At 47.0% G+C, this 25,003-nt stretch overlaps 1 protein-coding gene across 2 annotated transcripts in view; it reads right to left on the bottom strand.

Annotated features, from left to right (window-relative positions):
- The window catches only part of LOC138789115 (very-long-chain enoyl-CoA reductase-like), a 40,753-nt gene that overhangs the window by 4,479 nt on the left and 11,271 nt on the right, over nucleotides 1-25,003 (bottom strand). For both annotated transcript variants that reach the window (XM_069967711.1, XM_069967710.1), the window contains exons 2-9: nucleotides 12,948-12,998; nucleotides 11,865-11,916; nucleotides 8,053-8,097; nucleotides 7,139-7,242; nucleotides 5,499-5,614; nucleotides 5,322-5,427; nucleotides 1,252-1,324; nucleotides 1,127-1,170 (exon numbers count right to left, since the gene is read on the bottom strand). In XM_069967711.1, the coding sequence (XP_069823812.1) occupies nucleotides 1,127-1,170; nucleotides 1,252-1,324; nucleotides 5,322-5,427; nucleotides 5,499-5,614; nucleotides 7,139-7,242; nucleotides 8,053-8,097; nucleotides 11,865-11,916; nucleotides 12,948-12,998 (591 nt within the window). The remainder of the gene's footprint in view (nucleotides 1-1,126; nucleotides 1,171-1,251; nucleotides 1,325-5,321; nucleotides 5,428-5,498; nucleotides 5,615-7,138; nucleotides 7,243-8,052; nucleotides 8,098-11,864; nucleotides 11,917-12,947; nucleotides 12,999-25,003) is intronic.

The raw sequence follows: 25,003 nt of genomic DNA, 5'->3' as shown, positions 1-25,003 counted from the left end.
TTCTCAGAAACGTCCCACGAGCAGTTTGTCAGTACGACTACTTCAGGTCTCATGATGGTCGTGGTAATAAAGTTGCCCCCATATGACCAGCAGCACGCCTGGCCTCGTCTCCCATCAAGCACATCTGAGACGTCATTAGTCGGTGACTGCTGAAGGAGCGGCCAGCAGCAGATCCGGAGAATTTCTGCGCCCAAGTTCATTCAGCATGGCAGAACGTCCCCCAGGCGACCAGTGATAACCTGCCAAGGTGTGTCAGTGTGTGTGTAGGTCTGGGCCGCCATTCATACTAGACGTTACATTTCAGAATATTTTGTTTCCTTTTATCATTTGCATCATTAACAGGACTATCGATCCGGTGATTTCCATAATTCCACAATTTTTCCTTCTTAAAGGGGTTCTCTGCCAAAAATAGTTCTCTTTCAAATCAACAGTTAGGAAGTTTTATAGATCTGTAATTTACTTCTATAAAAAAAAAAAAATCTCCAATCTTCCAGTACTTATCAGCTGCTTTATGTCCTGCAGGAAATGGTGTATTCTCTCCAGTCTGACCCAGTGTTCTGCGTCCACCTCTGTCCATGTCAGGAACTGTCCAGAGCAGCAGCAAATCCCCACAGAAAACCTCTCCTGATCTGAACAGTTCCTGACATGGACAGAGGTGGCAGCAGAGAGCACTGTGTCAGACTGGAGAGAATACACCACTTCCTATAGGACATACAGCAGCTGATAAGTACTGGAAGACTGGAGATTTTTAAAAAGAAGTAAATAATAAATCTATATATTTTCCTGACAGTTGATTTGAAAAAAAAAACAACAACATTTTTTGCTAGAGTACCCCTTTAATGTTAAAATGTCAATGCTGAGGAGTATATATTTGAATTACAATTCTATATGTGAATAGTGATACTTTGTTGATGACATTTACAGCAGGCCATAAAGCAACAGCCCATACTAATACATGTTGTGCTGACACCTAGTGGTCACTATAAAAATTGCAATACTATATGATATTTTATTATTAGTAATTATAGGATTTCTGTGTATAGCGCCAACAGATGCCGCAGCGGGTTACTTTTATATAAACATAACACAACGGAGAAGACAGCTATATCACAATGATAGTACCCACCAGAAACATGATCATGGACAGGCTGATCTGCTTCTTCCCATAAGCTGTAAGATAATAAGAGAAGAGATGACGGCTACTGAGGAGCGCGGCACAGGAGACCCCGGACATCGCCCCCTCAGACTTACAGGGTGGAGTGTAGAGAGGATGGTTGATGTAGTACGCCAGCCAGGCCGCAAACCCCCAGTAATAGAAGCAGTTCTGTAAATCAATGGCAGAGTTATCCCACTGGATAATAGTCACTACTATATATACACATCACTGTATAATAGTCACTACTAGATATATATCACTGTATAATAGTCACTACTAGATATATATCACTGTATAATAGTCACTACTATATATACACACATCACTGTATAATAGTCACTACTAGATATATATCACTGTATAATAGTCACTACTAGATATATATCACTGTATAATAGTCACTACTATATATACATCACTGTATAATAGTCACTACTAGATATATATCACTGTATAATAGTCACTACTAGATATATATCACTGTATAATAGTCACTACTATATATACATCACTGTATAATAGTCACTACTAGATATATATCACTGTATAATAGTCACTACTAGATATACACACACACATCACTGTATAATAGTCACTACTAGATATATATCACTGTATAATAGTCACTACTAGATATATATCACTGTATAATAGTCACTACTAGATATATCACTGTATAATAGTCACTACTATATATACATCACTGTATAATAGTCACTACTAGATATATATCACTGTATAATAGTCACTACTAGATATATATCACTGTATAATAGTCACTACTAGATATATATCACTGTATAATAGTCACTACTAGATATATATCACGTGTATATATAGTAGTGACTATTATACAGTGATGTATATATAGTAGTGACTATTATACAGTGATGTATATATAGTAGTGACTATTATACAGTGATGTGTATATCTAGTAGTGACTATTATACAATCACTGTATAATAGTCACTACTATATATACATCACTGTATAATAGTCACTACTATATATACATCACTGTATAATAGTCACTACTATATATACATCACTGTATAATAGTCACTACTATATATACATCACTGTATAATAGTCACTACTAGATATATATCACTGTATAATATTCACTACTAGATATATATCACTGTGTAATAGTCACTACTATATATACACACACATCACTGTATAATAGTCACTACTATATATACACATCACTGTATAATAGTCACTACTAGATATATATCACTGTATAATAGTCACTACTAGATATATATCACTGTATAATAGTCACTACTATATATACACACATCACTGTATAATAGTCACTACTAGATATATATCACTGTATAATAGTCACTACTAGATATATATCACTGTATAATAGTCAGTACTAGATATACACTCACCGGCCACTTTATTAGGTACACCATGCTAGTAACGGGTTGGACCCCCTTTTGCCTTCAGAACTGCCCCAATTCTTGGTGGCATAGATACAACAAGGTGCTGGAAGCTTCCTCAGAGATTTTGGTCCATAGTGACATGATGACATCACACAGTTGCCGCAGATTTGTCGGCTGCACATCCATGATGCCAATCTCCCGTTCCACCACATCCCAAAGATGCTCTATTGGATTGAGATCTGGTGACTGTGGAGGCCATTGGAGTACAGTGAACTCATTGTCATGTTCAAGAAACCAGTCTGAGATGATTCTAGCTTTATGACATGGCGCATTATCCTGCTGAAAGTCGCCATCAGATGTTGGGTCCATTGTGGTCATAAAGGGATGGACATGGTCAGCAACAATACTCAGGTAGGCTGTGGCGTTACAACCATGCTCAATTGGTACCAAGGGGCCCAAAGAGTGCCAAGAAAATATTCCCCACACCATGACACCACCACCACCAGCCTGAACCGTTGATACAAGGCAGGATGGATCCATGCTTTCATGTTGTTGGCGCCAAATTCTGACCCTACCATCCGAATGTCGCAGCAGAAATCGAGACTCATCAGACCAGGCAACGTTTTTCCAATCTTCTACTGTCCAATTTCGATGAACTTGTGCAAATTGTAGCCTCAGTTTCCTGTTCTTAGCTGAGCGGAGTGGCACCCGGTGTGGTCTTCTGCTGCTGTAGCCCATACTGTGTACTGTGCGTTCAGAGATGCTCTTCTGCCTACCTTGGTTGTAACGGTTGGCTATTTGAGTCACTGTTGCCTTTCTATCAGCTGGAACCAGTCTGACCATTCTCCTCTGACCTCTGGCATCAACAAGGCATTTCCGCCCACAGAACGGCCGCTCACTGGATGTTTTTTCTTTTTCGGACCATTCTCTGTAAACCCTAGAGATGGTTGTGCGTGAAAATCCCAGAAGATCAGCAGTTTCTGAAATACTCAGACCAGCCCTTCTGGCACCAACAACCATGCCACGTTCAAAGGCCTCAGATCACCTTTCTTCCCCATACTGATGCTCGGTTTGAACTGCAGGAGATTGTCTTGACCATGTCTACATGCCTAAATGCGCTGAGTTGCCGCCATGTGATTGGCTGATTAGAAATGAAGCGGTAACGTGCAGTTGGACAGGTGTACCTAATAAAGTGGCCGGTGAGTGTATATCACTGTATAATATTCACTATATATATATATATATATATATATATATATATATATATATATATATATATATATATATATAACTGTATAATAGTCACTACTAGATATATATCACTGTGTAATAGTCACTACTAGATATATCACTGTATAATAGTCACTACTATATATACATCACTGTATAATAGTCACTACTATATATACACATCACTGTGTAATAGTCACTACTAGATATATCACTGTATAATAGTCACTACTAGATATATATCACTGTATAATAGTCACTACTAGATATATATCACTGTATAATAGTCACTACTAGATACATTCTATAGGGGAATGACTGTAGATTATAAGAATGGTTAAATGATGGGTGAGAAGTCCTGTATAATCTACTGGAAATACTGGGGACCATCAACAAATAGAATCCTCAGCCCCAATGGGATATAACGGCCCAATGTATTGGACGTCATACACTGGTTCTGTACTCACAAGGCTATATCCCCCCCCCCACCCCCACATACACACACACCTCCCCCCCTCACTTCTTATCTGTTCACTATCAGAGAGAAGCAAAATGAAGATGGGCTCATTATATTTTATGGAGGGGGGAGGGGCCGAGGGGGAGGAGCAAGGAGAGGAGACAAGCAGCCTGTGCAATGTGCAGACTTTGTGGCCACAGAAAATGCTGGATTCATATGTCAGACTGCTCAGTGCTGGTCCGGGAACCGCAGAAGGTTCTCAGAGCCAGAGATGGAGCCTGCAGGGGGCAGCACAGAGGCTAGTCTATATCCACACTGCTGCAGAGCATAGTGATAGCATACACATAGATGGAGCCTGCAGGGGGCAGCACAGAGGCTAGTCTACATCCACACTGCTGCTGAGCATAGTGATAGGATACACATAGATGGAGCCTGCAGGGGGCAGCACAGAGGCTAGTCCACATCCACACAGCAGCTGAGCATAGTGATAGCATACACATAGATGGAGCCTGCAGGGGGCAGCACAGAGGCTAGTCTATATCCACACTGCTGCAGAGCATAGCGATAGCATACACATAGATGGAGCCTGCAGGGGGCAGCACAGAGGCTAGTCTACATCCACACAGCTGCTGAGCAATGCTTCTGCTCCACAGTATGAAGCCTTGTTGCACCCAGATTTGAGATGATATACACACACACACACACAGCCTGCTGCAGCCATAGCACACACTGTGTATACAGTATCTTCCCCCTTAGGCCCCGTTCCCACTGAGCAAAGCTAGCGGAATTCCGCGACGGAATTGTCCGCCGCGGAATGCCGTTAGCCTCCCGCTCATAATGGGAGTCTATGGGAGGCGCGCGCTGCTGCTCTGTACGCGCTGAAGAATGAACATGTTCATTCTTCAGCGCGGACAGGGCAGGAGCGCGCGCCTCCCATAGACTCCCATTATGAGCGGGAGGCTAACGGCATTCCGCGGCGGACAATTCCGTCGCGGAATTCCGCTAGCTTTGCTCAGTGGGAACGGGGCCTTATACGTCACAGGTCTGTTCTCAGATCTCTACACGTGAATAGCCGCCTCACCTTCACTATACTCCTCAGCGGCATCGTCCCATGAGAAAATCGATGGACGAATATCGTCTCGATCAGTCTCTTGATGTAGTGGAAGGAATGGCAGCAGCAGGCCAAGCTGTGGAGGAGAATAGAGCGGTAAGTGGACGGACACCGGACGTCGCACAGAGGGAACACAACCTCACTTACTGGACTACAGAGTGTGGGCTGGAGGTGAACGCCTTGGCCAATCCATAGAAGAAAGGCATCCGGAAGTAGAAGAGGAAGTAAACAAGGAGAGGCCCGGCGTATTCTGTCAGAAACACCTGGAAAAGAGGAGAAATAACGGAGAATCAACGGAGAGTCGGGAATATAATCCCAAAGTGTCTCAGCACCTGGACACACAGTCCCGAAGCCGCAGCCCCGCTCCATCCCCTGGTGATACGTCTCCTGTAATGGACTCAGCACAATCAACGGAACGTTGTGTGACTCCGGAGCAGCAATCACATAGTGGCGCACAGCGTCCCCAGCCGAACACCCAGAATGCTGCCAAATGTACAGAGAACGTCCAAAACTTTCTCCCAGAGGTCTCCATGGAATATTTACTTGGTGTTTCTTCTGTCGCCAGAAAGTTCTCTCACAACTTGTGCAAACTACTCAGTCAGAGGACCCACCTGATGGATCAGTCTCCAGCCCCTCTCTCTCCTCTCCTGATGGATCAGTCTCCAGCCCCTCTCTCTCTACTCTCCTGATGGATCAGTCTCCAGCCCCTCTCTCTCTCCTCTCCTGATGGATTAGTCTCCAGCCCCTCTCTCTCCTCTCCTGACGGATCAGTCTCCAGCCCCTCTCTCTCCTCTCCTGATGGATCAGTCTCCAGCCCCTCTCTCTCCTCTCCTGATGGATCAGTCTCCAGCCCCTCTCTCTCCTGATGGATCAGTCTCCAGCCCCTCTCTCTCCTCTCCTGATGGATCAGTCTCCAGCCCCTCTCTCTCCTCTCCTGATGGATCAGTCTCCAGCCCCTCTCTCTCCTCTCCTGATGGATCAGTCTCCAGCCCCTCTCTCTCCTCTCCTGATGGATCAGTCTCCAGCCCCTCTCTCTCCTCTCCTGATGGATCAGTCTCCAGCCCCTCTCTCTCCTCTCCTGATGGATCAGTCTCCAGCCTCTCTCTCCCCTCACCTGATGGATCAGTCTCCAGCCCCTCTCTCCCCTCCTGATGGATCAGTCTCCAGCCCCTCTCTCTCCTCTCCTGATGGATCAGTCTCCAGCCCTTCTCTCTCCTCTCCTGATGGATCAGTCTCCGGGGCCTCGTGTATAAATAAGTTTAAACTCACAGTTTAAGGCTGGGTTCACACTACGTATATTTCAGTCAGTATATTTCAGTCAGTATTGCAACCAAAACCAGGAGTGGATTAAAAACACAGAAAGGATCTGTCCACACAGTGATGAAATTGAGTGGATGGCAGCCATATAACAGTAAATAACGGCCATTATTTCAATATAACAGCCGTTGTTTTAAAATAAAACAAGCCCTGCCCCCCAGGAACAACCCTGCCCATTGGGGGTGGAGTTTACACAAGCCACGCCCCTGCAGGGTCAGGTCTGCTGATAAGTATAGATCAGTGCAGCTATGATACAAGCATTGCCGCTAATCCCAGGTGACAGCATACACCGGGGCGCCGGGCACCTGACATTGCGGCTGCAGGGGATGGCTATGGGCACCGCGGCCATTTTGGTTCATAATCTTTTACAAGAATATTTTTTTTAAGTTTTAAGTAAAACCCCTTTAAGTTGTTACACGATTAGAGGATAGAAATGACGGATCGATATTCCCCTATATATTCTATATTACCATAGTCCACCCGATCTGAGGACCCAGGTCTCTGAAGTATAAGGTAGCTGTGGTGCCGACTGGAAGCTCCCGCAGGATTTCTTCGTCTTTCAGGGACCTTCCCTCTGTATTGAAGACACAGAAAAAGCTGTAAATGTCACAACGGGTGATGGGGACAAAATAGGAAAAATAAATATAAAATCAATGTTTTTTATGTTAGGAAAACTACATTGTGCAACGCAGCACGGCCTACGCCTCATCCTGCACGACATAATGGGGATTCGGATCATCTCCGGTGAGTGCCGAGTAATGGAGGCATCCAGTGATTAGCTATAAAAAAAAATCTGTACTCACCTGCTGCAATTTCCCCCACCCCCGCTCAGTCCTGCTGTTCTGGGTCCTAAAACAAGGGGGTACCCAATCAGCCAATCACTGGCTGCAGCGATGACCCATCTTAGCTATTGATTATCTCTCCTTGTGTTGAGACAGAGAGCCGGAAGTGCAGACAAGCGAGGACTGGGCGTCACTAGAACAGTAGCGGCAGGAGATCATGGCAGGTGAGTACACTTAGTTTTTTCCAGCCTGATCACTTTTTCAAAGTAAAGATAAATCTTTCGACAACCCTTAAACATGAACAATGCACGAACATTTAGGATATGTTCACACGTAAAAATAAGGGCAAAATACGGCCGTAACTTTAAAGGAAAGATATATGGTTGTAATTAAAAAAAAAAGCTAATGCGCCCCATTGAAGTATGTGCCCACACCGTATGGAAAAACGGCCGTAAAATAATGAATGTGCTCCTAATTTAGTAAAAAACTGCCGTATTTTTATACGTCCTCAAAAGACACTGTGTGAACATGCCCTCATAAAAGAAAAAGCAAATGTTGTCTACAAAAGTTTATTTACTCCTATGGGAAACTCCCCAACATACTGGGGTCTAACCGTATTGATTGTCGCGCTGGATACCACTGAGGATCTGCAAGAGAAGAAAGACGATTTAGCAAACAAAATGTTAAGAGAACACAAAAAAAAACAAAAACAGTCCCGATTACATTGGGAACCGGACCCCTAACTAAAGGCTGGGTCAGTCTGGTCCATTCAAGTCCAGTTATCCCACCAATAATGAGTATTTATTATACATGGACCAGAGCTGCCGAACGATTGGTTATGTCTGGACTAACTCCACCCCTGAGGATCCCAATTTTTTTGGTTTTAATGACTGGAGACTGTGAAAACCACCAGTGCTGGTTCCCGTTGTCTGGCGTTATACACAGTGGCGGTCTTTGGCACCAAGCACCCCAAGCAATCGCTTGGGGCCCCCAACATCCAGGGGGGCCCCCACGCCCCGCTCTTCTCTTGTGCTCAAGACCACTAGACAGGGCCGCTGCCCCGCTCGTTGCTGTGATCTGAACTGTAACTATGAGGACTCGTAATGAGCGCTCACAGTTACATGCAGCAGCACTGACAGGGCAGGAGCTATTGGCTTCCTGTCAGTCACTCTTGTGGCCGCAGGAAGTGTTTTCTCTGTGGTCACAAGTGGCCGCTCTGTCCTTGTGGTGTCGGTGCTCCAGTGACATCACTGGAGCATCGGCGCCAGGACAAGGGGAGAGCGGCCTCTTGTGACCGCAGGGGAAACCTTTCCTGTGGCCACAAGAGTTAAGAGAAGAGGAGACGCCCAGACCCAGGTGAGTATAAGTGTTTGTTTTATTGTGTTATATTAGTATATGGGAGGGGGAGCAAACAGTGGGGCTATATAACGGGGAAGACACAGGGGGGCTATATATAACTGGGGAAGCACACAGGGGGGCTATAGACTACTGGGGCTTCACAGAGGGGTCTATATACTACTTGGGTCAGCACACAGGGGGTCTATATACTACTTGGGGCAGCAGAATGGGGTCTATATACAACTGGGGGAGCACACATGAGGTCTATATCCAAGTGGGGGAACACACAGGGGGGCTATATACAACTGGGGGAGCACACAGGGGGTCTATATACTACTAGGGGAGCACACAGGGGGTCTATATACTACTTGTGGGGCACACAGGGGGTCTATACACTACTGAGGCAGCACACAGGGGGTCTATATATAACGGGGAGCACACAGGGGGTCTATATAGTACTGGAGGAGCATACAGAGGTCTATATACTACTGGTGGGGCACACAGGGGGTCTATATACTACTGGGGGTCTATATATAACGGGGAGCACACAGGGGGTCTATATATAACTGGGGGAGCACACAGGGGGTCTATATATAACTGGGGGCAGCACACAAGGGGTCTATATACTGCTGGAGGAGCACACAAGGGGTCTATATATTACTGGGGGAGCACACAGGGATCTATATAATACTGGTGGAGCACACAGGGGGGTCTATATACTACTGGGGGAACCACACAGGGGGTTTATATACTACTGGAGGAGCACACAGGGGTCTATATCCAAGTGGGGGAGCACACAGGAGGTCTATATCCAAGTGGGGGAGCACACAGGGGGGCTATATACCACTGAGGGAGCACACAGGGGAGCTATATACAAGTGGGGGAGCACACGGGGTATATATGACTGGGGGCAGCACACGGGGGGCTATATATAACTAGGTGAACACACAGGTGTCTATACACTACTGGGGGAAGCAAACAAGGGGTATATACTACTGAGGGGGAAGCACACAAGGGGTATATACTACTGAGGGGGAAGCACACAAGGGGTATATACTACTGGCGGCTGCGCACAAGGGGTATATACTACTGGGGGCAGCACACAGCGGTCTATTGTGGAGTGCGTGTCGAGGGGGGGGGGCCAGAAATGCCAAGACTGCCCCTTATACACCATCACTACCACAGCAGTCGTATTGGGAACTGTTAGGGGATGTTAACATGGTGCATTTTTTGTATTACGCCTGCAGGCAGCACAGCGCACATCCTATTGGTTTATGGTTTGTTTGTTTTTGTTTTGTATCTTAAGGAAAACCTGTCGGACAGCAGCTGATGTGCAGAAGAGAGACAAAACCGGGGGAAATAAAAAAAAAAAAAAAATCAGAGTAATCTATTGTGCCATTATAAGCCTATGAGAGCCGGAGACGTATAGGACGGGTGTCACACCGCTATAAGGACGGGTGTCACACCGCTATAAGGACGGGTGTCACACCACTATAAGGACGGGTGTCACATTGCTATAAGGATGGGTGTCACACCGCTATAAGGATGGGTGTCACACCGCTATAAGGACGGGTGTCACACCGCTATAAGGACGGGTGTCACACCGCTATAAGGACGGGTGTCACACCGCTATAATATTCATGGATTCTTGTCACCCATAATACTAAAAATGACCCCAATCTTCTGCTTGTACTTCTGACCGCCCCTCCGGACCCCCCGGCTACAACTTCTTATATGTCACAAGGAAACTCTGCTAAAAGAGGAGAATAGTTTCCTATGGGAATCCGTCCTTCTTATCACCTTTATTCCAGGCAGTGGCCCAAATATATTTGTGTCATCGCTTAGCAACAGGAGGCGCAGAATACGGGTCACAGGGCTGGAGCCGTGCTGTCATCCGCCGTGCTGTGGGACGATACTCAGGACCTCCAGATCTGTCTGTAACACGTCCAGATATAGTGCGGGGGTCACTATCTAAAACTAATGTGAAAGCTGCTCTATAGGATTATGCAACCAAATCTCCCTGCAAAGAGACTGTGTACGTATCCATACTGTTCAAAAAAGAAAGATGGCTGCCAGTTCCCAGTGGTGGAGACGGACTCCTAGGTAATCGTTCACGTCTAAAAGGGGTAATCCGGCAAAAATGTTTCTTTCAAATCAACTGGTTTCAGAAAGTTATACAGATTTGCAATTTACTTCTATTTAAAAATCTTCAGTCTTCCAGTACTTATCAGCTGCTGTATGTCCTGCAGGAAGTGTTGTATTCTCTTCAGTCTGACACAGTGCTCTCTGCTGCCACCTCTGTTCATGTCAGGAACTGTCCAGAGCAGCAGCAAATCCTCAGCTGCCACCTCTGTCCATGTCAGGAACTGTCCAGAGCAGCAGCAAATTACTATAGAAAACCTCTCCTGCTCTGGACAGTTCCTGACATGGACAGAGGTGGCAGCAGAGAGCACAGTATCAGACTGGAGAGAATACACCACTTCCTGCAGGACATACAGCAGCTGATAAGTACTGGAAGACTGGAGCTTTTTAAATAGAAGTAAATTATAAATCTATATAACTTTCTGAAACCAGCTGATTTGGAAGAAATAGATTTTTACTGGAGTACCCCTTTAAAGTGTTCCTGCAATGTTGATTTCCAAATGGGTGTAAAGAGATGCAGATCCACACGGGGCGGTCGGAGTGCGGAGGAAACAAGTCCCATATACAAGTGTTGTACTCTCAGTGCCCGGTCTTTAGCGGGGACTTCTGGGAGAGGGCAGGAAGGTCGGGTCTAACTGGGGGATATGCACACCAGGCAGATACTTCACAACAGTGAATGAGATTTGTGGACGTCTCCTCCGACCTGTGGTGCAAATCTTCTATCCAGGACCTGTCACTTAGAGATCATGCTCAAGTCTGATGGTTCAGGGTTTGATTGCTGGTGGCTGGAGAGGTGGGATGCAGCCCCCTACGGAGCCCTGGGGCATACAGCAATAGTCCATAGGCCGTATCCATGTTTTCCCAGACACAGCATACATCCTGTGTGAACATACCCTAAAACATCTACTTTACATGGGAGGTCACACATACTTACAACATTTATGAAACATCAGTTTGATGTCGTTCACCGTATGATTCGGTTCCACCTATTCAGAGCAAAAAAAGAGAAAGTCAGATTAAAATAAAATTCTACTGACATGAAGTGCACCGGTGTGTTCAGGGCTCTGATGTGGAACCAGGAGGGGGTCTATTTAGGAATATGGCCCCTCTATGGTTATGGCGCAATTGTTTAGGACAGTGATGACAAACGTATGGCACACTCACCATAGATCATTAACTAACAGGGAGCGGGGTGCCAGGTATCAACTAGCATCACCACTTATGTCCTGTGGCCCTGCATAAAGCACTGCTGTGTACTGCGGGGAAGCCGGGACTCCTATCATAATGATGGGAGTCACTGCTCTGTATGAGGCTTCCCTTTAAGAGCAGAAAACTTTGAGGGTGGCTGGGCTGAGCAGGAGGTATACATTGTATGCCTCTTGTTAAGAGTTAAGTGGTGATGCTGAGCATCGCCATGTAACTCTTCGGGGGTCCATAACCACAGGCGCTAGACACAGCCGCTGGTGCAGAAGTGAAGAGCGCCCTTATTTTTTTTTTTTTTAAATATCGGTACCCTATGGACTACTTCAGATTTGGTGAACTTCGCTGATGACCAACATATTTTTTTCTTTTACATTTAACATAATCATAGAGGGGTGTAGTTTTTTGTTTTTTTTAATAATTACTGTAGTCTTTATGCTTTTTACAGGCAGCTTTTCTCCAGTAATTTATACACAGTGAAGCAAGTAGTGCCGGGCTACACGTGACAGCAAGTCTCATCCAAGTCATGTGACCAAGAAATGATACAACTTTCTGTTGCGCAACTTTATTGGCTGTAAACAAAATAGCGGAATACCACAGATGTCACACAGACATTGAGGTTAATGGCTGCAAATCTGCGCAGTCACATTGCGGCTCAGATTCAATAACCGTACGTGTAGCAACCGAAGCTGCAGTGCGGCCCGGACCTTGTCCGCACACAATTTCCAATCAGTGGAATTCAGTTTTCAATGGGAATATTATATATATGGAGATCTATGGCGGACGGCTATTACACGTCCATTGCTGGATCTCTTACCTTATCCAGGAAACACAGCTGCTGCTTGGTTCTACAGTCCAGGATTTCCACCTGCAACAGATAATAAGAATCATGACAGGGATTCATCACTCCCGGCAACGTGACCGCCATGTCTGGGCTTAGTGTAATATGGCGGTCACCCAGCCAAGACAGCTGGACCTATAGAAGAGAGTAACAAGACTGAGGAGGTCACACAAGAAGAGATGGAATAATTATATTATATATATATATATATATATATATATATATATATATATATATATATATATATATATTATAGTGTGCACACACAGTCACTCATAGCAACCAGATTCAAGAGCACATAGCGACCAATAAGATACCAGGCCTTTCGAAAAACTAGAATCAGGTTGTTGGGTGACTGCTCCCCTGAAGGTCCGATCTCCTTCACAGATTTTTTAGAAACATTTTGAGCCAAAAACAAAGAAAAGAAATCTTTTTTTAATGTTTTGTTTTCCAGCCATTTTAGAGTACAGCAAAAGCTTAGAGGTGCCACCCCGATGTGGGGCCGATCCGAACAACCATTAGATACAGCTCTGCCGTTCTTGCTTCTTAGAAGTATTCCGCTTTGATGGCTTTAGGATTATCTTTGTAGACCGACCGGAGATTGTGTCACCTTTGTATATATATTATATAAGATATTGTGTATGGTCCCATTGCTTTGGTGGTGTGTATATACTGTATATATTTATTCAGTATGAATCTTTATTGTCCCCACATAAATAAACCCTATACACACCGTGTGATGGCGCAGTAGTGAAGAACTTTACTGTACACGATAAGTAAGAAGTAGACTCTCTCTATACTCTCATCACAGCGGCAATCTATCTAGATGGCGGCCATCTTTACCTCAGGACTGAAGACTTTTAGCCTCCCTACACGGGTGCTGTCACAGCCTCTACTAGGCCTCAGGCGTCTTTGGCTCTCACAGTTCTGGAGTCTGGCAGGTACTGACACGTGGTCAAGGGAATCGGCTTTTCTTTGGGGCCTAGCTCCTCTCAGCCGCCTTACCTCCCTTCACATCCCCCCTCACCTGGCACATTGGCCTTCACCACAAACCAGAACCAGCTGTCCTCGGGGTTCATGTGCCTCAGCGGGCAGCTCTTTCTCTCACCCACAGCTCTTTGCCAACATTCCCATCAATTCTCCATTTTCTTCTATTACAATAGCTTGGCTGGGTTCCTCCTCACTGTTAGCCGTATGGGTTGGGGATTTGTAGGACGTTTAACCTTTCCCCATAATACAGGAACAGCTCCTAATCCCAAATCAGAATGACTGAGTCACAGCGATATAAACGTTACACAGAGGGGCAGATGGATTATAGAGGACTTACAACTCAGCCCATTATATCCAGAACAAATGTGAGGTCTGCGACCAAGAGCGAGCGGCTAAATTAAGTTACAACAGATGGCCTCCCGTACAGGATCAATGCCGCACACTCCCCAGCCCCAGATCCCTCACCTTATCTAATGTCATTATCGATTCTAACAAGACACCGGTGCTGAAGGAGAGAGACAGCAGCTTAAACTGAGGAGTTACGGCGTACGCTGGTTTATACCGAGGAGTCACTGCATACGGCGGCTTATACCAAGGAGTCACCACATACAACGGCTTATACTGAGGAGTCACCGCTCACAGTGTCCTATACTGAGGAGTCACCACATACTGCGGCTTATACTGAGGAGTCACCACATACTGCGGCTTATACTGAGGAGTCACCGCGTACAGCGGCCTATACCAAGGAGTCACCACATACAACGGCTTATACTGAGGAGTCACCGCGCACAGTGTCCTATACTGAGGAGTCACCGCGTACGGCGGCTTATACCAAGGAGTCACCACATACAACGGCTGTTACTGATACTGAGGAGTCACCGTGCACAGTGTCCTATACTGAGGAGTCACTGCATACGGCGGCTTATACCAAGGAGTCACCACATACAACGGCTTATACTGAGGAGTCACCGCTCACAGTGTCCTATACTGAGGAGTCACCACATACTGCGGCTTATACTGAGGAGTCACCGCGTACAGCGGCCTATACCAAGGAGTCACCACATACAACGGCTGTTACTGAGGAGTCACCGCGCAGTGTCCTATACTGAGGAGTCACCGCGTACGGCGGCTTATACTGAGGAGTCACGGCATACAGCGGCTTATACTGAGGAGTCACCGCGTACAGCGGCCTATACCAAGGAGTCACCACATACAACGGCTGTTACTGAGGAGTCACCGTGCACAGTGTCCTATACTGAGGAGTCACCGCGTACAACAGCTTATACTGAGGAGTCACCCCGCACAGTGTCCTATACCGAAGAGTCACCATTTACAGTGGCTTATACCAAAGAGTCACCATGTACAGCCCCTTATACTGAGGAGTCACCACATACAGCGCCTTATACCGAGGAGTCACCATGTACAACGGCTTATACTGAGGAGTCACCGCGTATGGCAGCATATACTTAGACATTACCGTGTACGACGGCTTATACTCAGGAGTCACCACGTACGGCGGCTTATATTGAGGAGTCACCGTGTACAGTTGTGGTGTCCCACCACGGGTGTTTCTGGTTTGGGCACCTGTCGTAAAAGTCCTGTACCATAAAGCAAAGTGGTAATGAAGGTGCATTCTCAGGTTTTACCACAAGATGTTACTGTATATATTTATGTATATTGTCACAGCTGTAGTAAGCCAAGGGTTATTATTGTATTTTGTGATTCTGTACACCAATGAGAGGTACTGTTCTTTTTCTACCAATCTCTACCCTCTTTTCTTCTATGCACTCTCTTCTCCACCACTCAAAGGAGCTGTTGAATACACCCTGTAGGAAGTAGTCACATGGGGAGAGGAAATGTTGGTCCTTTTTAGTCAATTCTTTTCTGATTCTCAGTGGAGCAAGACACATAGATCAGGCATCCCTGCTGCACTTAGCCAGGAGCATGGCTCTGCCAGGTTCCCTGTCCGGGGACAGACAAGCTGTGTTGTTAGGACACACGTATAGAGAACGCCGAGACTTTTTTTTCTTAAAGCTACACTTATACTCAAGATGCAGTGCAAGACACTAAAGGGAGGACAAGTCAGAGAACACCTCAGCCCACGTCGTGAACATATCTACACAGTGCAGGACAGTATCCTAAACAGAGGAATGGACCCAGATAGGGTAGGCCCTGACTATGGCTGCTTTGCTCTATCTCGCAGCACAGGTGACAACGGGACACACTTGGACACTTTGCTCTACTCAGGTAAACAAGATGGGTGCTTGTGTCACCAATGTAGGACGGGCATCCGACACTGCAGGGCATAAGGTGGTTATAGCGACAATGGTTGAAACATGGGCATAAGTATTATTCTTCTTTAAGTATTTCTTCTACTAAAGTTCCAGCACAGCACAGTACTAAATTTGGTTGGGGGGGGGGGGGGTGCATCCCCAGATCGGCCGGTCTTGTGGGGTTCCAGTTATGTGGTTTGTACCAACCGAACGTATTTAAGGAAAGACAATGAAGGACAACCGGGGACCAGGGATAAGGTCATTGATGTTTGGGGGGTCCCATCCCACAGAAGAGCTGCTGTCTGATAGAAAGGAGTCAGATCACATAGGAAATGTATGAGCCCGACCGACCAATCAGATCCATGTCCACCACCAAAAGGGTCTACCATGGTTGTGTGAGCATCAGAATTGGAGCAATGTAAGAGAAGGTGTCTGGTGTGATGGGTCACGTTCTCCATCACGTGGATGACCGGGTGCGTCACTTACCTGGGGAGGAGATGGCGCCAGGATGCACTTTGGGAAGACAAGATGGGGGGGGGGGGGGGGGGGAAGTGTGATGGGCAATGTTCTGCTGGAGACCTTGTGTCCCGGCATCATGTGGATGTTACTGTGACACCGACCACCTACCTGACCATTATAAAACCCCACTTCATGACAGCGGGACCCCCTCATGGCAGCAGGATAATACCCGGGGACCGCACTGCAGACATTGTACAGGAATGAGGAACATGACAGAGATGAAGATGGCGACTCTTCCTCCAGATTCCTCAGATCTCATCCTATCCATCATCTGTGGGATCGGACTCCACTTTCTGACGTCCATGTCTCTTACTCTGGAAACCCCCTTTAATGTTTGATCCCTGGATTGAAGCCGTGTCTTATACAGTAAAGGTCTCAATATATTGAGAAGGGCCTGCAGCACTGTATCTCCAGACACCGTATGGCGCCATCTCCTCTGCCGTGAGTCACATGTCCATCATGTAAGCGTGACCTCGGGTTACGGGGTACATGGCCGTTTATTTAACAGACTCCTTATTAACCATCGAGTAATGAATGAACCCGCCGCGCTCGGTATCAGCCGGGGGATGAACAGTTGTCGTCTCATTTACTCCGAACACATTGGAAATTTCCAGTGAGAGGCGAGATCTTGGAGTAATCTTCCCAGACGGGGAGGACGGGTCTTGGCGGCACTGACAGCCGTGTTTTTCATGCAGAAGAACTCCGCAAGTCATTTCATGATGATTCTATTCTTCATTTGAGGGTAAAAGCTTCTGGATCGTACATTGAGACGTGATCTGATGACAGGCCAGCCCGGAGCTCCCCCGCTCTGACGGTTATCGGGACGTTGTTTGCATCTAGATGACCATTCATCTCAACGTCCACAGCCGAAGGTTAGAGAAGTCAGAGCAATGGGAGCAGTTAGTGACAGCAATGATAGATGAGATAGACTGCTGTAATCTAATAACAGGCAGCACCAATAACCTTTCACTATTAAGGAACATAGATCATAACGGTGCCCCCCCCCCCCCCACACCCTTAAAGGATTTTGCCATAATGAAACCTTTTAAGAACTCAAAACCAAAAAATGTCAGCTTGTCATTAAAGGGGGTTACTTAAACTTTTATATATTAATAGTCCCAGGACAGTACAGCCACATCTCTTACAGGACACAGCGCCATACATTTGGCAGAGGCAGCACCTGGTATTGCAGGTCACCCTATTCACATCAATGGAATAAACTTAGCCATATACATTACTGCCCCCATCTCAACCATACACCGTGCTGCCCCCCCATACACCATACTGCCCCCCCTCTCAGCCATACACTGTGCTGCCCCCCCATACACCGTGCTGCCCCCCCATACACCATACTGCCCCCTTCTCAGCCATACACTGTGCTGCCACCCCATACACCGTGCTGCCCCCCCATACACCCTACTGCCCCCCCTCTCAGCCATACACTGTGCTGCCCCCCTCTTCGCCATACACGTTACTGCCTCCCCCTCTCCGCCATACACTGTGCTGCCCCCCTCTACACCATACTGCCCCCCCCTCTCAGCCATACACTGTGCTGCCCCCCCTCTCAGCCATACACTGTGCTGCCCCCCCTCTCAGCCATACACTGTGCTGCCCCCCCATACACCATACTGCCCCCCCTCTCAGCCATACACTGTGCTGCCCCCCCTCTCAGCCATACACTGTGCTGCCCCCCCATACACCATACTGCCCCCCCCTCTCAGCCATACACTGTGCTGCCCCCCCTCTCAGCCATACACTGTGCTGCCCCCCCCTACACCATACTGCCCCCGCTCTCAGCCATACACTGTGCTGCCCCCCATACACCATACTGCCCCCCCTCTCAGCCATACACTGTGCTGCCCCCCCATACACCATACTGCCCCCCCTCTCAGCCATACACTGTGCTGCCCCCCCATACACCATACTGCCCCCCTCTCAGCCATACACCGTGCTGCCCCCCCCCATACACCATACTGCCCCCCCTCTCAGCCATACACCGTGCTGCCCCCCCCCATACACCATACTGCCCCCCCTCTCAGCCATACACCGTGCTGCCCCCCTCTCAGCCATACACTGTGCTGCACCCCCCTCCCTCCGCCATATACTGTACGGGTGCTGCAGAAACACTTGGCACCGCAGAGGGATCCTTGGAAGGATTTATACGAGTGAAACAGAAAAAAGAAAGGAAGTGACTGGCCGGCCGCCATCTCTCCCCGCACAAAACCGTGAAATCAGCATCGCAAATAGTAAATCACAGCTAAGAAGCAAATCTCTCCAGAAACAAAGAAATCAGCAGTCAGTGGGAAGACGAGGAGTAAGAGACAACAGAGCCGTTCAGCCATCCGTCCCTCCAGCCATCCGTCCCTCCAGCCATCCGTCCCTCCCTGAGGAGAACACATCCTGCATGAGGAGTCCGGGATGAAGCTGAATATACAAGAGGGTGCAGAGGCCTGGCCGGGAGCCTGAGGAGGCCCGGACCCCCGGATTATACAGATCACATGGTAGATGGGGGGGCTGGTTACTGAGGTCGCACTAGGCCTCAGGGATACGAGTTCTTCAGTTCTTGTGTCCATTATTTTATTCTGAATGGATTACTGTGGGCAATCTGTCAACAGCACGTGCCAAATAATGGATGGACAGGAAGTGCTGTGATGACATCATCATCCATGTCATACTACAGCCAATCGATGGCCTTAACAGTCCCTTAAAGGGGTAGTTCACAAAAAAAAAAAAAAAAAAGTAATTTACTTCTATTAAAAAATCTCCAGTCTTCCAGTACTTATCAGCTGCTCTATGTCCTGTAGGAAGTGGTGTATTCTCTCCAGTATGACACAGTGCTCTTTGCTGCCACCTCTGTCCATGTCAGGAACTGTCCAGAGCAGCAGCAAATCCCCATAGAAAACCTCTCCTGCTCTGGACAGTTCCTGACATGGACAGAGGTGGCAGCAGAGAGCCCTGTGTCAGACTGGAGAGAATACACCACTTCCTGCAAGACATACAGCAGCTGATAAGTACTGGCATATCCATATATGTCCGGCTCATGGAAATATACAGCTGTTATCTATAAGGTTTATTGAGAGAGGAAAAATGTTATCATTTGTTTATAAAGTTTCCTCATCCAGTCCAGCGCAGGCCGCTCTTATGTCTATACATGTATATAGAAGCCTCCATTGTGTCCATGCTGCTGAGGAGGACGCTCGTATGTATATACATGTATACAGGAGCGGCCATTGTGCCAAGGGTGCAGAGGGGGCCGCTCTTATGTATATACATGTATACAGGAGCGGCCATTGCGCCCAGGCTGCAGAGGGGGCCGCTCTTATGTATATACATGTATACAGGAGCAGCCATTGTGTACATTGTGCCGCTCAAAGGGGAAAAATAACCCGTGGTGTGTGTACAGGTGCAGACAGAGGTAGCAGAGTCCTGTGGGTTTGATATAAAAATACAACAGTTTACTGTAGAACTTTGGCAGGATAACCGTATACGCTCTAGACAGTAATAATCTTGACACAGACTTGAGTGCTGACTTAGTGCTTGAAGTAGGTGCTTGGAAAAAGTAAAAGTAGTAGTAGTAGTAGTGCTTTGTAGAGTTAGAGAGGAGAGGCGTTGGCCAGAGGAGCCCATGCCCAATGTACACCTTGTAGTCTGCCGGAACTATAGTGGAGATATATAAGTAGAAGAGTGATACTTGTACTCACTTTTAGACTAAGTCTGACCGCCATCTGTCCCCTGGTATGCAAGGTCCCCAGTTGTCGGTTATCTGGGTGTAGCGAGGTGCCCGAGTTTTCCCAGTCAGCCTGCACTGCGCAGTAGGGTACGTAGACCTTCTTTATACGGTAGCTTTGTCCTACTGGGATCAGCTCCTGTTGTTTCAGGAGTCTGTCCTGAACTTTGAGGAGTTCATGGCGTTGGCTATGGTATTCCTTGGTGGCTGCTCTCCCCTACTGTTGCTTAGCACTGCATAGTATAGGTGGTTGCTTTAGTAGAAATCCTTTATTGCATCTGTCTTTGAGTCCCTGTCAGGGGTCCTGGCATAAGCCACTTCTGCAGGAACAATATCTCTGTGTGGTGGGGCTGAGTGTGGGTGAGAGGCAGAAGAGGATAGGATAGCAGAAAAGAGCACCTGTGAGTTGTCAACATAAAGCACATGGTACAAAATACTTAACCCATTACCTTCCTTCAGCTGTGCATGAGAAAAACATAAAGAACAGTGACACCTAGTGGGGAAACTGCATACTTCCATCCACCCGAGTGCGCACTTTAGGACAGGTGCATAAGAGAACACTAGTAGTGGGACACCACATATATAATAGCAGCCATTGTTTACATTGTGCCAAGGCTGGAGAGGAGGCCGCTCTTATGTATATACATGTATATAGCAGCAGCCGTTGTACACATTGTGCCCAGGCTGCACAGAAGGCTCTCTCACGTATATACATGTATATAGCAGCGGCCGTTGTTTACATTGTACCCAGGCTGCAGAGGAGGCCACTCCTATGTATATACATGTATATAGAAGCGGCCGTTGTTTACATTGTGCCGCACGTTCAAAGAACTGGAAAAAGCAGCTAAACCAAATCCCAGCTCAGTTATGTCAGCGTCCTCGGCGCCGTTACTCTCATATATGGCTCGGTTTCTGGATGTATATCTTGTCCTGGAACGTCCAGAAGTTTCCTGGAGTAAAGGGCAGAGCCGGTGACATCACAGAAGATTACGGCAGCTCAATCAGGAGAGATTTCTGTTTTTCGTATTTTCTGATTGTAATTTTATTTCATTATTGGTACATTATTATGGGGGCGGCCATCTTGCCTGAGCTGCTCTAACAGCATTTAGAGATACGCTTTACAGCAAGACCTATAGACATCGCTCCAATAGACTGGAGGGGGTGTTCCTTCCTATGGGAGAGGTTTGTAGGCATGCTCTGTGACCTATATACAAAGGCTGAGTATCCCCTATCGCGAATGGCCTGATCCCTTCTTCACTATACACTGGTATCACTATTCACTGTAACCCTGTGATGATAAGGAGGAGACTGAACTCTACAGAACAGGAAGTCTCAGCTTATTATTAGGTTTAGTTTTATTTTGCATCTTTTAAGATATTATATTTAAAGGGGTTATCCAGCGCTACAAAAACATGGCCACTTTTTCCCCTCTCTTGTCTCTAGATGATTGGGCGGGGTTTGGAATTCAGTGCCATTGAAGTAAATGGAGCTTAATTGCAAACCACACCTGAACTGGAGACAAGAGGGGGGGGGGGGGGGAAATGGCCATGTTTTTGTAGTGCTGGATAACCCCTTTAAGTATTGTGCATTTTTACCCCCTTTACAGATCATGTGACTCACTGGTCATGTGACTCAGGGATTTCTCTCATAGAAAATATTAGTGTTCCAGCGCTCAGAAAACCTCTCGGACACTTTGCACATTCAAATCAAGTTGTGTCAGAAATTATACAGATCGGTAACTAGGGATGAGTGAATGTGCAGTACCAGCAAACTCCTCACTAGGTTGGCCGTTGGCTTATCAGCCGGCTGCTGCTCTGTGTGCCTGGAAAAGCTGGATCTGGTTCTGAGAAGATTCCCAGGACTTGATCCAGCTTTCCCAGGCACCCAGAGCAGAGCGGCACCGAGTTCAATGGCAGCTGATAAGCCGACGGCCGAGCCTAGTGAATCACTTTGCTATATTGTACATTTGTTCCTCCCTATAATTTACTTCTATTTAGTCTTCCAGTACTTATCAGCTGCTGTATGTCCTGCAGGCAGTGGTGTATTCTCTCCTGTCTGCCACAGTGCTCTCTGCTGCCACCTCTGTCCATGTCAGGAACTGTCCAGAGCAGGAGAGGTTTTCTATGGGGATTGGCTGCTGCTCTGGACAGTTCCTGACATGGACAGAGGTGGCAGCAGAGAGCACTGTGTCATATTGGAGAGAATACACCACTTCCTGCAGGACATACAGCAGCTGATAAGTACTGGAAGACTGGATATTTTTAAACAGAAGTAAATTACAAGTCTGTATAAAACATTTTTGGCCAGAGAACCCCTTTTACTATATTGGCTCACTGATCTCTATGAGCACTATGCCATGGTATATATTTGCTTCCTTAGTTGACAGGTTAGTGAGGTATACAGCAGATATATATATTTCCCCTGGTTGCTGAGGATACGCTCTTGCTGCACAGTGTGTGGGATATCTGTATAGTACCAGGTGTGAGCGCTGCAGATGTGACGTTACGGGTCCGGGGTGGCGGCGGCGGCTTCAGCGTTCCTCCGCACATTTACCTGGAATAATTCTATACATTATCACAGACACGTGAGATGTCAGCGCTGGGATGACAGCTCGGAGGTGCTACATGCGTCTACACATCCCCATGATCACATTACACACTGGTGACTCCAACACCCCCGTATACTGAGGTCATCAGAGAGGTATATACCAGAGAGGGATCTGTGACTGACACACACATTATATATATATCACTGTTTAGTGACAACCACCACCATGTAGTGCTCTCAAGCTTCCAAAAAAAAAAAAAAAAAGAAAAGAGGTTCTGCAGCAGCTGCAGTGAGTACAATCCAGTACTAAGTCATACAATCTATGGTGGTCCCTTACTCCTGTGAGGTTCTGCAGCAGCTGGGGCGTATAATAAAGAACATACAGGGAGGTTATGAGGCACTTTCTGCCCTCAGCCCCATAGATTGTAAGCTCTTGGGATCAGGGACTGACCAATGAGTATTCCTGTAATGTCTGACTGTCCATGTGCCCCCAGCATTGTACAGTGCTGCGGAATATGTTAGAGCTATAGATACAAACATTATTATTCAGCGTCACCTGGGACCCAGAGAAGTGTATATGGCGGGGTTCTCCTGGGGGAACACAGGATCGGCTATCCTCAGCACACCCCCACACACGGCCCACCGCTGCTCCACACAACCCCATGCAGGTGAGGACCCCACCGATAGACCGGACCAGGGGGTCAGGAGCAACTTCCAGGTCCAGTTGTGGTGTCCTACCACGGGTGTTACTGTTCTATACACCCTTCGTAAAAGTCTAGTACTACTTTCATCACCACACAAGTACAAAGTTTCACCACTAGATGTCGCTCTATTGGTTATGTGTATCTGTAAGCTGCACAGCTGAAAGATGTAAAGGGTTATTGTTACTTTGTGTGTCACATGAATCTGTAGACCAGTAGGAATCTGTTCTTCTCTCCTATCCGCTCTCTTTTTACTTCTGTTGCACTCTTCACCCACTCACAGCGCACGTTAGTTATGCTAGTGAAGGAAGTCACATGGGTAGAGGAGGTGCAAGAGTCTTGTGTTGGACATTGTGGAGGAAGGACGCCAGCTGGATAGCTCTCCAGAGTGGTCCTGTCTGGGCCCTGGCCCTCTGCCAGGTCCCCTACCTAGCTCAGCCTAAGCCAGAACCCTGTGTGGGTAGGAGGCAAGACACAGCTCACAGTTTCTTCTCAGTAACGCTACTCCGCACTGTGCAGCGCTAAAGCCCTTCTAAGAGAGGACAAGTCAGAGACAACCTCAACCCACCCCGTGGACAAGGAGAGTAACCGAGCAGGACAGTATCCACAGACAGCAGTAAGCTAGGAACTGATCCAGATAGAGCAAAGTTGCGATAAGTCTAGGAACTCTATCTCGCAGTGCAGGTGTCAGCAGGGAACCCTCAGCATTCCGCTCATCCCAGGTAACAAGGCCTGTGTTTCTCTCTAGGACGGGTCACCCAAGTCTAGTGGGCATAAGGTGGTGTAAAGACTATTCAAGGTCAATACACAGGCACAGGTGTTCTTCTTCTTCAAGGTATTCTTCTACCTCAACCTCCAACATCCCGGCAGAGCACACTACTACTTGGGTTGAGACTCTCACGACATCCTCCTCTCTGCTACTCTGCATCACTCAGTACGCTACTCAGTTGGCACGACTATATCCTACACTGTATTCCTACTACAGATTCGGTTGCTGTATTGTCCCGAGCTTTATCAGGAGAGACCTCATAATCGTGTAACCTGCCACCGGCGCCTATCTTCTTAGTAAAACAAGAGACTCTGCAACTGCAGCTTGGGACCCTTCCCCTTCTGTGGGTGGCGGTTCTGAGGGTCAGTACACCGCTCGGGTCATCTGTGCGCACTCTAAGGGTGGGTTCACACTGCGTTTTTGCAATCTGTTTAACGGATCCGTTTTTTTTTAACGGTCAAAAAAGTAGTGTCAACAGTACTTTATTGTGCGTCAAAAGAAACGCA

The sequence above is a fragment of the Dendropsophus ebraccatus genome, chromosome 4, assembly GCF_027789765.1.
Source record: "Dendropsophus ebraccatus isolate aDenEbr1 chromosome 4, aDenEbr1.pat, whole genome shotgun sequence".
In the NCBI taxonomy this organism is placed as follows: domain Eukaryota; kingdom Metazoa; phylum Chordata; class Amphibia; order Anura; family Hylidae; genus Dendropsophus; species Dendropsophus ebraccatus.
Note: the sequence above shows the minus strand (reverse complement) of the source record. Positions and strands in the feature narration are given on the sequence as shown.